Source organism: Numida meleagris, chromosome Z (assembly GCF_002078875.1).
Source record: "Numida meleagris isolate 19003 breed g44 Domestic line chromosome Z, NumMel1.0, whole genome shotgun sequence".
Lineage (NCBI taxonomy): Eukaryota > Metazoa > Chordata > Aves > Galliformes > Numididae > Numida > Numida meleagris.
Genome location: NC_034438.1, coordinates 34,516,201 through 34,532,134, shown reverse-complemented (window position 1 = coordinate 34,532,134; position 15,934 = coordinate 34,516,201). Strand labels below are relative to the sequence as shown.

Below are 15,934 nucleotides of genomic sequence, written 5' to 3'. Positions count from 1 at the left end.
GCCACTCCCAATACAAATTTTCTGTACAAATCCACATGGATATGGTGAACCACATTCATTGGACTTTTGTTTCATGCCTTTGACTTCAGAGAGCAGTCGTAATTACTCTCCAGTATAAGAGATAAAATTAAGTCCTTTAATTGCTGAATGAGCCGGTCTGTACGTAATGTCTCATTTTCATGACCCCTCTGCTTACCAGCTTTAGTTTAGGCTGTTAAATTGGATCAGAATCAATGAAATCGAATTCCAAGCAATTTCTGCACTGCATATAATAAATAATAAATAAAAGTGCAGACAGAAGGTAAAACAATCGTCAGTCACAGAAATTACTTCTTAAAAAATGGTTCTGCTTCCTAGCTACAGTTTCATGAGAGTATTCCAAAAGTCAGGTATTTTTCAGGCAGCTGGAAGCCGTTTCTACGTGTCGTTGAAGGTTATGGAAAACCTGAATCCCACACTCCCTGAGCCTTTTCATAGTGGATTCTTTATCTGGTCCAAAAGGTTTTGCTTGTTTTACTATTTTTGGGTGCATAGCACCTGAGAAACTCTGTCAGAAACTGTTTAAATGGGAAGGTAATAGGAAAGTGTTAGTGAAGGTTAACTGCTTCTCTGGTGCACTTTAGCAGCTGAAACCACAGAAAAAAGGCAAGAAGTCTAGCAGTTTGAGAGTTCATGTCAGTTCATGTTCTATAAAGGATTCTTATGCTCAGCTTAATCTCAAGTGTAGAGATGTTATTCCAATTTTTAACAAAACTTAAGGCTATGTTCCTCTAACTTCTTTTTATCCTCAATAACTATGTTTTTTTCTTCCATTTAGCAAATATTCCCTGTTGTTCCTCAGTAAATGAAGGGTAAGACTGACTAGAATATGAGCTTTTTTACCTGGCCTTTCCTGAAATGCCAAGTTTCTAAATTTTAGCCAGGAAAGATAACGTTATTTATGTCAAGAAACAAAGAACTGTTAATTGAAGCAATTTTCCAAACAAAAGTACAGCTTTTAGAAAGCTTTTAGAAGAGTAGAAAAATATCTCTGAAAAGCATCTTCCCCCTTTCACGTGGCTGAGGTACAGATCCACTCCAGTAATAATGGAAACAGCAGGTTAATTTTTTAAATATTTAATTGTTTCTCTACATGTTAGCCATTGTTAGCTGGACAGTGTCCTCTCAGCCCAGTGAAAAGGATGCCATGCTACATAGGACTTTTTCCAGAATGCTGCCCTACTTGGATGCTTCTGTGCTACTGAGCAGCACTTTTCCAAGTTACTTTGAATAATAACTTCCATAGTAAAGGGTTTGTTCTCGGTATCCTCCCTCAAAATATGAGCTTGGTTTACTCCTGTAAGTGGCCCTTTGACTGGCAATGTAATCTCTTGCCTCTGTTTTTCCGTAGGGTTAGTCTAAGTGATGGAAGTGACAGTGACAGCAATTCAGCTTCCTCACCACTACATCATGAACCAGCACCACCTTTATTAAAAACTAACAGCAACCAGGTAAAGTCAGGATTCATAAATGCAAGCCTAACATGGAGCATGCCTTGCGCATGAGGAACTCATATAATACTTTGATTACTTAAATGAAGTTACTTAGTCTGAAAATTGACAAAACCTTTTTTTTTTTCAGGAGATGGAGAAATATTTGGTTTAGCAAATACTATAAGATCAAATTATCATTTTTATCTGTATTTTAAGGAATGTGTTCATTGCATATGAATTAACTTCATTAGGTAAACAATCTAAACTGGCTTTACAACATCAGTTGTGCAATTCATAGTTTTTGGTTTATTTTAGCAGTAGACACAGTTGAAATCGATAGGATTAATCTCAGGAGTTTATTCATTTTGCTTTTTTCCTCTCCCTCACCAGTGTTTGACTGGAAGATGGAGTATTTTTTTTTTTCCTTTACTAGAAGATAGTCTTTCCTTCACTGTCAGAAAGAGTACTCAATTCATTTCAATAAAAGCTGGCATTATTCATGTCACTTAAATTCAAATATATTTTGGAGGGGAAAAAAACTATGGAGTAGGTTGTGTACTTAGCAAAGGAAGGACAGTCCATGACCAGAAGGCATTCTTATTATCCACCGCAAATTCTATAGGTTTTTTCTAAATTTATCTCTACATAAATTTCAAGTTTTTTAGAGGTATTCTTTCTGAAAAGAAACAAGCCATGAAGAGTAATAGAATATTGCATTTACTGAGACATAAACACAAGAAAAATAAAATATGTATCTGTAGCTTGTTGTTTTATGAAGACATGTACTTCTAAGGAGGTAATATAATTGTTAAGTCCGTAAACGTAAGTCGTAGTAAGCAACATCTCACTCAGTCACTTATTTCATGTTCCTTTCCTCTTTGTTGTCCTAACAAAATGTCTACTTGCTCCAGTCTAGATGCTCCAAACAGTAGCAGTGAGCTAGCTAAAATTGAATGTCTCATTATTTCCTTGCACTTTTACAATCCAGCTGAGAATCTGAAATTTATGGAAGTACTAGGACAGACTCTTCAGCAGGATCTGTGGTGATAAGACAAGGGGAAATGATTTCAGACTTAGAGGGTAGATTTAGGTTAGATAAAAGGACAAATATTTTAAAGTTAGGGTAATGAGGCACTGGAACAGGCTGCCTAGAGATGTAGTGGATCCCCCATCCCTGGAGACATTCAAGGTCAGACTGGACCAAGCTCTGGGCAACCTGATCTAGCTGTGGATGTCCCTGTTCATTGCACGGCGGTTGAACTAGAGGATCTTTAAAGGTTCCTTCTAACTCTGGGAATTCTGTGATTCTACTGCATGAGTTCAAATTGCATGGGCTTGTAGCCACAGTTGAAGTCTGCTTGACAGCATAAGGCTGCTTGCTGGGATCATTCTTTCACCTGATGAAATCAGGCTTGTGTTGAAGTAAGTCCATTTATAGAACAAAAAGACTGAGAACAAGTTAATACTGCTATAAGCATCTTCTAATATGATTAGTGCTTTATTTCGTTTAAAGAAGTAGTTCAATTTTAATTATGCATCAAGAGCACTGAAAGAAAGCAGCTTTTTCAAATACAGTATGTCCTTGCTGAGTTTCTATCTAAAACAAAGAATTTTCTTTGTTTAAATTCAAGAAAAGTATCCAAAAACTACTAGATCCGTGCCTAGAGTTTGTTTTTCAAGACCGGACACTCTTCCACTGGCCTACACTGTAATAGCCTCAAAGGAGTTGAATCAAAGAACTGGGATTTTTCTTCAGAAAAGTATGTTTTGCTTTCTGGCCATGCATCACTCTTTGCTAAGTCCTTAGGAAGGGAAGTAGCTGCCTGCCCCACTGTATATTTATGGTGCTGGTTATCCTGGGCAACATATATACAATTCTAGCTAATTTATTCCAAGCAAAGTAGAAGTTGGAAGGAGCTTATAGTCAGTGAAGCTTCTGGGTAGAATAGAATGTTTTTTTTTTTTTTCAAGCTTTATTTCCATTGTTGTACTTACTGGGTTTTGTATTGTGTTGTGACTGCTCAGGAGGTTCTGGAGAAAATGATGCTATTAGTGTTGGTCTTATTTACAAGGAAACGTGAAACAAAGTCTCCATCATCTATGATAATGTATTTTTCTTTATTGTTTTACAGAACTGATCATATTACAGGTTAGGAATGACATTGTGTTTCAGTAACTCTACTTTCAGCTACAGAAAATGTTCTGTATGTGTAGAAATTAAACTACAGTTTTATTTCCTTGAGTTATTCCTCACTTGAGTCCTAAAATTTTCATGTTAGGCAAGATGTTCTGTTGCTTGCTGACATGTTCTTCTTCACTGTGCTTCAGTATTGGATGAAGCATTCTTTATTCATGTATGTGGTAGTAACTGGCTCTGTTTTACACTGAATGAAGGGTACCATATAATTGCAAGACAAACTACTTTCTAGTAATTCTCATTCTCAGTTAAAACTCTTGCAGTCATTTCAAAGACTGTTCTAGAATCTCAACTGTAGAAGAAAAGAACCTTGAATGAAAACTCATGGAAAATATACTGATATGTATCACTTCAAAGGTACTAGAGGTTCCTGTAGCATAATTTTGTATATGCAAAATCAGTCCTTTTTTCCTACCAGCAAGCAAAGATGAAAAAAAAAATAAAATTGAGAAGGGTTAAAATAACATGAAATTAATTCCTTTTAAGATTAATGATGTCAATATCACTCCAATCCAGCAACATGGCATTTTCACTTTTTTTCTGAAAAAAATATTGGCAGATTGCTTGAATTATATGAAAAGTAACAAAAAGCCTGGTTTTGAGTTTAGATTGTTTTTTCCAAGTGTTTTATTCTTTGTGTTATTAACAACAGGATTTTTTTGTATGTAATTGTGTTCAATTGTGCATTTATTTTTTACTGGATTTTCTTTTTTTTCCCAGATTTTAGAAGTGAAAAGTCCAATAAAGCAAAACAAATCTGATAAACAAATAAAGAATGGTGATTGTGATAAGGTAAATGGCAATGAAGTAACAGTAAACTATCCTAGAATGCAATATTAATATATTGACTAAAAACAAAATACTTCTTATTAGAGTGAAAATTTGTCGTTACAACATCTTTGCTTTGAGTTCCTTAAAGTGGAGATTGTTCTCTTTTTTTTCTGTAATTCGTTCTTCTATGCTATTTTGAAAATGTATTCCTTCTCCTCAATACATGTAATGATTTAGCAAATATCATCAGATGAGAATCTGCCATATGCTATTTATTTTGTCTCCTCTCTTGCATGAATTTGCATTGTGCTTTACAGATGAAATGATGGTTTTTGAACAGGAAATTTTACAGTAGTCAATAAACAACTGAAATAAACATTTTAGTGAATCATTTCATAGGAATGTGCAGTAGGAAATGGCAATGTGATTTAACACATTAACCAAGACAATGTGAAGCAACAGTTACCGTTTACCACTTAGAAAGGTGGTTTTGTTCAAAATCCTGTCAACTGGTCATGGCTAAGAGTTCTCAGTCCTTTTGAGAGAGAACATTATGTAATTTCCCAGTGTGGACAAGTTCCTCTTAAATTTTATATAATGTAGTATTTTCTTTGTGCTAGTATGAGGTGGGAGACCAATGCTGCAGTATCTGTTGCTAGATTTTCAGTGTTATGATCCATACACTTTTTTCATTTTAAAGCTGGGTGCCATATTTCTCTGTGCCTAAAAGCAAACATGGTGTTTGATGTCTCAGACTGAAGGAGACAGTCCCGATACTTGACGGGACATGTTTGATGTCCCCAGAAGGAAGAAAGTGAAAGTTGCTAGTGGATGAGTTTTTGTTTATCTTTCTCCCCTTACGTGTCCTTGTTGACGCAGAAAATTCATTAAGCAGCATTACAAGAAGAGAGGAAAGACACTGTGAGACTTTTGTCTCATGTCTTATGTGGAAAGCTGGGATACATTTTTTAAAGATGCTGTTTGGGCAACTCAAGTCTGTTACACACTTTTTGCCATAGCTGAGATGGAAATATTTTCTTCTAAAATAAGGGGCTGCCTAATTTCCAAAGGGAAAAGGTGGCTCTTCCCTTAAAATTTAAGTACCTTTAAATTTTCAGTGTCATAAAGTATCGAAGAAAACCCACAAAAATTTATATGTGGGTTGTATCAAGCTAAAGAAAACTAGCCTGCTGAGTAAGAAAATCTAGCTGAAAGAAGGTGTAAAATAAAATTTCCTTTTGTATCTGAATTTTTTTGAAATACATGGCTATGACTTCATTAACAAGTTGTTTATGGGGGGGGATTTGTTTCTAGGCATATCTCGATGAACTAGTTGAGCTCCACAGAAGATTAATGACTTTGAGAGAGAGACATGTACTGCAGCAGGTGAGGAGCACTCTCATGAAAAATCACAGTGTGCTCATTGAAGTTGTGAAGTCACATTTTTTTTCCCTTTCGTCTAAGTCTCTATAATCAGATTTGATAACCTTAAAGCCTGTATAATCTATTTCCTGCCCATTACTCTTTCAGTGTAGTTTAGGGGATTTTTTTGGCATGCTTTAAATTGTGTTGCCACAATAAATGGCAAGATTAAAAGTTAAACAAACAAAAGCCTATCTGTGATAATTATTTTTTTTTCCCAATTTGTCTTTATGTTTCTCAACATATTGTACCAATAATGATGAAAACAGGATGGGTGAGTAGATTCATCTGTGCACTATAGCTTGATAAACATCTTGTTGCTTTTTGCTGAAAAGGACAGGCATTTTCTCAAATATTCTTTGAAAGATGCACTTTTTGGCAAACAGAAAGCATGGAATTTAATGCCAAACTCACTCTAGGGAAAAAAAAACATATGCATGAGTCTTCTGAAGTCTTAGAAGTAGTAAAATAAAAAAAATGTCCAAACTAAGGCTTGAAATGTATTTACACATTACACAATAGTAAGAACTTTCATTCTTTGTTTTGGATGGCATTGTTAGATACCATTGGATTTCAGATAGTGATGATGAAGCAATAAAGGTGTAGTGGCAAAACAGATGTAACTGTAGCACAAATGGTTATATTGTATTTCTCACACTTAAATGCCACTTGTGCATGTTATAAATATGGAAATTTTTACCACTTCTAAATGATTGCAATCACTCATCAAATTTCTCAACACTTGGATAAGTGTGTAAAAAAAAAAAATTGTTTTAGTAAGCCTCAGCAATAATTTGTGAATGCTTATTAGTCCAGGCTTAATATTGTTTGCAAAGATCAGAAAAAAAATGAGAAGTCAATGAAAAGGAAGATGACGATTAAGAACATTCTTAGTTAAAGTACTGATGGCTGTGTCAGGTTTCATGTTTTATGATACACAATTATGTGTCCTTCATCCTGTATTTGGTACCCTTCATATTTAGTGTACTGTTGTTTCCCAAGTTCACTTTGTCTTCCGTACAAACTAGTCCATTTTTAACACCAAAGCACAGTTTCAGAATGGTGGATGAGGCAAACTTTTATAGACATTAGGAGATTCCTTTGCAGTATACTAAAAGGTAGGAGTTATGGCACCCTGTCTAGAGAAAGAGTAAAGGACAGGAGAGCAAGTGATAAAACTGGAAAGGGTTGGTTACTACATGAGAGGAGGGACTGGATGCAGAAATGTGCAATGGAAAGCTGAAAATAGCTGCAGGAGTGTTAAACGTAATTTTGATGTTGAAGTGGAATGACAGCAGCAGTGTGTGTTCCTAAATGATGTTTGTAGTACCTTTAGTTCGCCAGAGCAGGTGAAAATCTCTTGCACAGGTCAGTCTTACCTGCAGATTTTTAGGGAATTATTACAGAAGTGCGTGACAAGAGAATAATGAAGATATCAATCAGGATTTTAAGGAATTGTAATGTCAAAGAACTTGAAGTTCTGCTTGAACTGCTGAGGGATGTGAAAAGGAATGGACAGTTTTTGCTGTCTCAGTTGTTACCAAGTCTATAGATAGTGATAGCAAATAGGAATGCAGGTCAGTTGGAAATGACATATTGCATATTTTTGAGAATGTGGCTTTTCCTCAACAGAGATATTTCTCTTTGAGATGCTTTGTTAAAGGAAGCTAAAATTAATTTACCAAAAGAAAGAGAAGACAGGAAAAGTGTGATGTTGAGCTGAAGTGTCTAAATAAGAACTAAGTAATTGTGATGTCAAATAATTCTTAAAGATACGTAATAAATGTCCAAGAAGGAGAAGATGGATGAAAAAGAACATTTGACCAAGAAATGAGTGTTATGAGACTCTCCTGAGCATTTTGATCCAAATATTGGGCCGTGTCTAAACAGAAATTGGTCTGAAATTACATTTTAAAAAGCACTCTCTCCAGCGTCTTTCACTGGAAAGAAAGAATATGATATTTACAGTGATTAAGCATCTTATTTTCCCTTCATCATTTGCAGTGAAAAATTAGGGATGATCAAGTCTGAAATCAGATGTTAATGCTGCATGTCCCATATATTCAAATTTGGCTTTCTGAAGCTGGACTCCTAAATCTGCATTTTTTGTGCAGATGGTGTTATCATAACCTCTGAAAGAAAACAAGATTTTTGATAGTCTTTTCCTTTTATTTGATGCATCGGAAGGTATTTCTTCATCTGGCAAAAAATTTCCTTAAAGCCAATGTACTAGATAGTACAGGCATAAGGAAGAAATTGAAAGTATGCAGCACTGCTTAAAATTACATTGCTCATGCCTACAAGATGCTTAACTTCAGATGGCAGCTATCTTCTGAGAATTTTCTGCAAGGGGCAGCTTGCAGGTCTGGAAACTATCAAAAGGCTTAAACCCTCCATAAATTGAAAAATGACTATGTCATTAATTGCACTTCGGCTTCCTTAAACACATACACTCATTTGCTTGTTTAAAGGCAGATAAATAGTTGTTCTATGATGGATAATGATGAAACTGAGCTGGAGAAACATTATGTAAACAGAGATGTACATTATAGCAGAAAAGCAAAGCTTACTACACTTAGGAGCGAATGAAATATTTTTGCATTTTGCTGCCTGAGCTCTCTGAATATAACATTTTAATGCTGTGTTTTTAAGATTGCAACTGTCAGACTTCATGGGAACTAATCTCAACCTTTTATTCTTCTTCAAATATTTCTGAACAGCACAAAGATGCAAATGCTAATACTGTAAGTCATGAATTCCTCATTCATGGGTGCACAGGCAGATGTTTTTCATTGAGCTGTCTGGGTTTATCTTGATATATTTTTGTACATCCATTAAAACTTTTGGGATTTATTTCAGTCTTGTTTACTGTGGTTTCAGTCTGGTGCCCTGACACAGTGGAGATATTTTGTGGGGGCGGGATGAGGGATATATTAAAAATGTTTATATTTCCTTTGGTCTAGGGCTTAAAAGCCTAAAGCAGAACCTAATCAATAAAAAGTGCTTATCAGGTTGGTTGGTTTGTTTTTTAAATATACAGTGCTGCTTAAAAATACACGTGGTAATGCTTTAGTGTAATCTTTGTTCTTAAAATCAGGTATGTTGCTGTGGGGATTTTGTGGAGATGCTGTTCTTCCACAGTAATGCAAGAAAGCCTAGACAGAATTGTTCAGCATAGTTACGTCTTCTTGGACACAGTTTCTGTAAACTTTTGCAGCTAGTTATTTGTCACACAGTGAATATTTGGGGACCAAGCCTATCATAAGATTCCTAACTTTACAATAGTAGGCTAGATTGACTCATTAGCTTCTCTCTTAAATGAGACTTCAGAGAGTGCCTTATAATGAGAATGGTACATATGGAAGTTTCCCGTTGGTAACAATCAATTGTATTCCATTTAAATTTTTCTCATGTTGGTTGTAGGACAGTAGGAGATGATAGAAAAGTGTTACAAGAACCAATGAATCAATGAGTGGACAAATGAAATATGCAAGTTTAAACTAAAAAGTCCCATCTGGAAAAAAAAATAAAGCCAATTGGCACAGATTTAAATGAAGTGTTAATAAAGGGAGGATTGTTCCTTTGTACTTTCAGAATTTTGGACATCTGCAAAGCAAATTAGACATAAATTTTGCTTTTTCTTTTTTTCCAGCCTGTGGAAAGTAGAAAGTAGTGTTTGGAAAGGGGAATTTTTACTGTAACAGGCATTTTCCTCTTAATGTTTTCTCAATTCCATTCTGTTTAATCCACCCTGGGCTGTGTCATTCCATATCTGACAGTATACATGAAGTTATTTCATTTATCACCAACATAATCTTCTCTTCTGCGGTCTGAGCAGAAAACCCAACATCTCATTATATAATGAAATGGGGAGGGAGAAATTGTAAAACATTTAGTTCAAACAAATAGTTCTTTTCTAAGGTGGTATATTCCTTCCAGATTTATCGTTTTAAGATATAGTCTGTTAGCGGTGAGTGAATAGGTATCTCATTCAGCAATGGAAAATAAACTCATAAGAGTAATAAAACTCAAGAAAGCAAAGAATATTTAGCAGTAGCATTTCAGTGGAGGTGTATCTGGAAACTCTAGAACAACGTGGTTTTCAAATGGAAGGGTGCAAATACTGAGCCTAGGCTGCAGAAGAGTGATATTCTGTCAGTCCATTACCAAGAGACCCTTTTCAGGATGGGGTGCCTTTTCATGTGCTCACTTGGAATATCTGTCTGTTGGGATGTAGAAATGCATAAGAGGTCAATAGCTATAGTGTTGTTACCACATTAGCCCTGTCTGACAAATTATACTTCAGTATTCCAGGATGCTGAGTGTATAAATATACACTTAAAGTGTATATTTAAAGGTGGTTGAACATCCTGGCATATAATATATGTTTGTTACAGAAAATTCAATGTTGAATATGAGCACTTTAAAAATACAGACTAGTTAAGAAACTACAAAATGTTGAAAGTGTAGGAAGGCACAACTTGGATATGTAGTATTGATTTCACAGAATTACAGACTGGCTGAGTTTGGAAGAAACCTCTGGAGATCTTCTTGTCCTTACCTACTGTGTTAGCAGGGCCACTCAGGCCCACGTCCAGGCAGCTTTTGAAGATCTCTGAAGAGAGGGACTTCACAACCTCTCTGGGCAAGCTGCGCCAGTGCTCTGACACCATCACAAGAAAAAACATTTCTTAGTGTTTATACAGAACCCACTGTGTTCTAGTTTGTGCCCACTGCCTCTTCTTCTGTCACTGGGCACCACTGAAGAGAGCATATATATTAAATATATGTAAGCACGTGAAGGGAGGGTGCAAAGAGGATGGATCCAGGCATGTATTTAGCATCGATAAGATCCATACTGAGCCTTTGCTCCTCCAGACTGAACAAATCCTCTCTCAGCCTTTCATCATAGATGAGGTGCTCCAGTTCCTTTTCTTCTCAAGGACTCCTAATGGCTCTTCTTGGAATGAAAACTGTGATTATAGATTAAGTAGTCACCAGAGGTTTTAAACCATTAGTATGAGTCCTTCATGGTTGATTGGTTTCTAAAAAAAAATAAAGTATGTTATTTGAGGAAAAAAATACTAGATAAATAGCTGGCAATTTGAGAGCACTTGAGTACTTTGTTGTTGTTGTTTAATTTAGACTAGCTTCTGTAAGGATTTCTTTCTTTTTCTTGCTTGTGGAAAGGTTTATGTCAGTTATTTTCTAAAGTAACTTGTTTGGCAGCTAAGCACAGAGTACATATTCCATAGAGATCTACCTGGTTTGTTTGTTGTTAAGGTGATTGTTTTTCTTGTTGTATGGTTACAGTTGAAGGTTTTTTTTTTAATGTGGGTGGGGATTTTTGTGTTTATTTTTTGTAGTAAAGACTGACCTTAAAAATACAAAGATTTTCTTTAAACATTTCTAGATTAGTGTAATGGATGTTAACGTTCTCAAGAACAACAAAAAAAAAGACAAAAAATGTACTCTGGACCATGGTTCTGTGTCAGATAATGATAAAGATAATGGTTTAATATGCAAGTATTAGTGAAGTGGGTTTGTTTTATGCTATTTGCATGATACTTAGGGGTGTGTTAATATACTCAATGTATGTATAATACTTCTGAATTTTTCAGCTGCATCTTTTCTTTCCTTTCAGATAGTAAATCTTATAGAGGAAACTGGACACTTTCATATCACAAATACAACCTTTGACTTTGATCTTTGCTCGCTGGACAAAACCACAGTCCGAAAACTACAGAGTTATCTGGAAACATCTGGAACCTCCTGAGAATTCAGCATCTGGATGCATGAAAAACTGTTCTCTAAATGAAACATTCAGAATGATGCTATCAAAATGGGAGGAAAACAAAACAACCTCGTTCAGCTTTATTTTTCATTGAAGCCAGTCATCATCTCTTGATAAAGAAGAGGAAAAATGACAAGACTCAGAGGACTGCTCTTCTCAACAGGAAAATGCTCTGGAAGAGTTTACCTGGATAGCCTTGAAAATCAAACACGCAAAAACAAACAAAAAAACTTGGTCTTAATGAATGTGTATGGTATCATGTATCTCTTTGTGGTGTTCCAGTCCACAAGATGAATGCATGTTCAACACACTGCCTTATTGCATAACTGATCTATTTATTACTGCATACATGTATTTTAAAGTCAGTGAGTCACTGAATGACACTACCAGATGTTGCAAGTAGTGGTATTCCATGTATGCTTTTTTGATTCAGTCTCATCAAAAACCTAGTAACCTTATTCATGTTGAAATCCCACTTCTTGCTAACTTTCTCTAGACAGTGAAAACATTGCAATCTTGTTTTCATTTCTGCACTTCTAGGAATCAAGATACAAAGTGAGGGACCAAACGATGGTCCTACATTTTGTCTCCAGTCTGCCAGAGTGGCTTGTACCATGGCAGGTTGGACCACAGGTCCTTGGCTCTATCCATTTATTGATATTGGTCATGGTAGAAAATGCACCAAATAGGATCATATGACTTGCTGTCTAGCCTTAGTGAATAAACCATTAGGACTTCTAACAAAAAAAAATGTTATGTATACTGTCCTGAATCCAGAATTTTTTGCAGTCTCCATTTTTGTGTCTGTTTTAATGTTATAAAATTAAATATATATGAGTGAAGGTGTTCTGCAGGATCATCATTAAAGAAGAAATACTGGTCCTGTCTTTTACGGAAATGTTGTAGAAAATTCTTAATTTGGAGCTATTTATTACTATGAGTTTCTGCACTCCTTTGCTTTTTACCATAAAACTATTGACATAACATTTTTTTGTTTGTTCATGTAGTAAATGGTCTCCTTAGCCTGTTTGGGGATTTTTTTTTGTTGTTGTTTGTGGGGGTTTTTTTTGTTTCGTTTTGTTGGTTTTTTTTTTACAACCGCTAAATTAAAAACCTTTATTTGAAAATAAAAAATTGGTTGTTATACAGTTACATGTTGGAATATATATATATCATATATGTGTGTGTATATATGCACATATTCACACATATATAAATATACACACACACACATATGTCTTTTACACTTCCCAGATTTTGGTATCTGTTCAATAACCTGCTTGTGCTTCCAGAAGGATTTCTTGTCTATAAAAAAGAGTATTCTTTCATGCTATATTTTGGTCTTTAAAACGGGAATCCTTGTTCATGCATGATAAATGAGAGGAAGTGTTTCACAACAAAGTTTGGCACTGTCACATTGCTGATGGTTTCCTGATGAAATCATTACCTTTCTAATTACTAAACACTAATTGCTAAAACAAAACCCCTACTGAAAAGAGAAAAGAAGAAAAAAATATGTACTTCTGGATGCAAAAGTTTATTCAGATTTGCCAGCCTTAAAAAATGTATCTTATTTCTGGACAGGCCAGTATATGTCATGTATATGCTTTTATGCCACATGTGGACTATGTATAGTGTTGAACAGTAGCATCTGTATGATTTATTGTTTCATGCGCACTGTTTGTGTAGCACTGTAAAACTAAATTCCTATTGGGGTTATTTCTTATTCAAATAGTAGATCTTAATACTGTTTCTTTAAGTCCAAAGAAGATTTTACACTTTACTGTTTTTGAGAGGGTGAGCTGGGTACTGGGTTGGGGGCTATTTTCGTATTTAAAGTGTTGTTTGACCACACTCTGCAGGAAGTTCTTCTCAGGCTTCCAAAGAACAAGTGTACTTTTTCAGTAATGTTATGACTCTTATTGACGATTGGCATGAAGCATACTTGAAGCATTATGTTGTTCTTTTAAGTCCATGTCTTAATGTGCAATTGTTGGAGGGAAATGGGGATCATTTTAAAGTTACTTCTAGCATAAGGCAGGTGATAGTTGGGAGGAGGAGGGGGTGCATGTGAGGGGGATTAACTTCGATTTTTATTGATATTTTATATGAAAATGTTTGGAAATCTAAAAACAACCTTAACTTTTGGTCTACTAGTGGTTGTTCAACATCCTATCTCTTAGTTCTACCATATATATGTGGAATTTTCTCCATTTTGACTTTTCCAAGTATTATGATAACAACTTCTTCAGTCTCAGGAGGGGAGGGGGAAGGATTCTATGCTACTGCTAGTAAGAGTATTGAACTGTTTTGTTAGAAATGGTGAAATACATCTTTTTACCCTTTTTACCCTTAAAATACTGGATAAGCTTTAATGTTCATTGACAATAAGGGTAGAAGAAAACAGCAAGTAGGAAACAGGTATAAGAGAGATGACAGCAATTGTAGTATCAAGTTACTGCTGAATTTAATGCAAATCATGGAGCATCCATAAACTCTTAATTTTGTTAATTCAGTGAGGTTGGGAGAGGGAAGAAAATAGACTGAAGAGTTGTGTGTGTGTGCATGTTGAGTTTTCCACAAAATTCTGATAGAATAAGAGTTACCAAATGTTGATCTGAAAAATACGTTAGCTATTTTCATCTAATTTTGTATACAGAAACAAAATAAATTCTTGTTCAATTAATTTCAAACAGTCATATTTCTCTTAAAGAAATTGTTGTAAGGCACCGTACCAAAATATAAAAGCATTGATGTTTGGAACTGGTTAAAATGTTTTAGCAATAAATGTTTTGGAGTTTTACGTAACATCAAGCTGTTTAAACAAAGATGTCTGTGAGAATTTGGTTAATTCATTGAAGCACCTGGACAGAGGCTAGCAGTGAGTTGCAAATTTCAGTGCCAGTGAGTCACTAGAATAGCAGTTATTTTATCCAGCTGGTAAGGATAGTTTTCTTTCTTGCTGGTAACTCTTCACATCCGGGTGAGTAGGCAAGTTTTAGTATCTTTCTAGAAGTCTGGATTAATTGAGAGGCCTTACAAGATATTCAGTGTCTAAATTTGAAAGCCATCATAATTCACAGTAAAGAAAGCAAGAAAGGATAAATGGGTGTACTCTTATCAGAGACTTCCAAGGTAATATAAAACCTGTGCTTGCTCTGCCAGAACATTTGGATCGTAAGATACGGTCAGTCGTTTCTCTTGATGAATTTACTGTTTTGGTTCATTAGGTTAAGTCTATTCTTTTAATTTTGGAAGCAGAGTATACATAGTACAGTGCATTTGGAGAGCCCTAGTTTATTTCTATTAATATTTGTTTCAGTCTGGGAGAAGGAAAATTGCAAGTTCTTGAGTTTTGCCTCATCCGTTGTCCCTCTTTGCCTTTCTTACAGTGAAATAAAGTATGTTCACGATCTGTTTCAGGTTCCTAGAAGTATAATTTTCATTTCTTAAACATTGTATTACTAATTTGGGGTCTTTTGAGCAACCCATTGATTTCAAGTCCCATTAGTCTGCAAAATGAATGGGAAAATTGTAGACCAGTCTGAATAGAAAACTGCCCTGTTCAGTGGTCATATGCACTATCTCACCATCAGAGCATTATCTCGAGTAGGATGTTTGATTTGCTTCCTGCTGTCTTTGATCATACATATCATTTTCTGTATTTTATGGCTTGCCATTTAATGTCAAGCCCTCTATCTTTAGGCAGACTCCTGCTTCTGTCTGTAAGAGTTTTTATTTCTGTGTTTGCTAATTGGTCCATTAACTTCCATCATTCAGTGCTAAGCCGGAGACTATTTTGAACTGCTTTAGGATCGTGTTATTTTCTCAGTGCTGCTCTGTGTGCTTTGTAGTGAGGTGGCCTTGAGAAAGTGGGTCTTAAATTGCAAAGACAAAAATGCCACTCTGTGGTTTAAATACAGATTTTGGCAGTTGTAGTGCATTGCACTGAAATTGGGGCTTATTGGTGAAAATTCTGTCAGACCTTCGGTCATAGCAGGAGCTAGAATGAACCACAAAAATAAGCTGTATAAAACACATTCCTAAGTTCAACTAATGCTGTTTGGTTTTTTTTCTCTTGTGTTCTCTTTTTTGTTTTGTTGTGTTTGTGTCTCAGTTTGCTCAACTGTATACAGCAGTATATAGTGTATGCTAGGAAGCTCTTCCGTATACTGTACAAGAGGTTGTATTGTTGGACATGAAAGGCTTACGAACACGATGATGGGGACTACTACTCATATTTCTGCAGTGCTTTTGTGTGGCTTGGGAGTTAATCAG

General features: G+C 35.4%; 1 protein-coding gene across 2 annotated transcripts in view; it reads left to right on the top strand.

Moving 5' to 3' along the window:
* Positions 1–15,074, top strand: part of MLLT3 (MLLT3, super elongation complex subunit) — a 117,883-nt gene extending 102,809 nt beyond the window's left edge. For both annotated transcript variants that reach the window (XM_021380812.1, XM_021380814.1), the window contains 4 exons: positions 1,391–1,490; positions 4,390–4,461; positions 5,755–5,826; positions 11,507–15,074. In XM_021380812.1, coding sequence (XP_021236487.1) covers positions 1,391–1,490; positions 4,390–4,461; positions 5,755–5,826; positions 11,507–11,638 — 376 coding nt within the window. In that variant the 3' untranslated portion in view covers positions 11,639–15,074. The remainder of the gene's footprint in view (positions 1–1,390; positions 1,491–4,389; positions 4,462–5,754; positions 5,827–11,506) is intronic.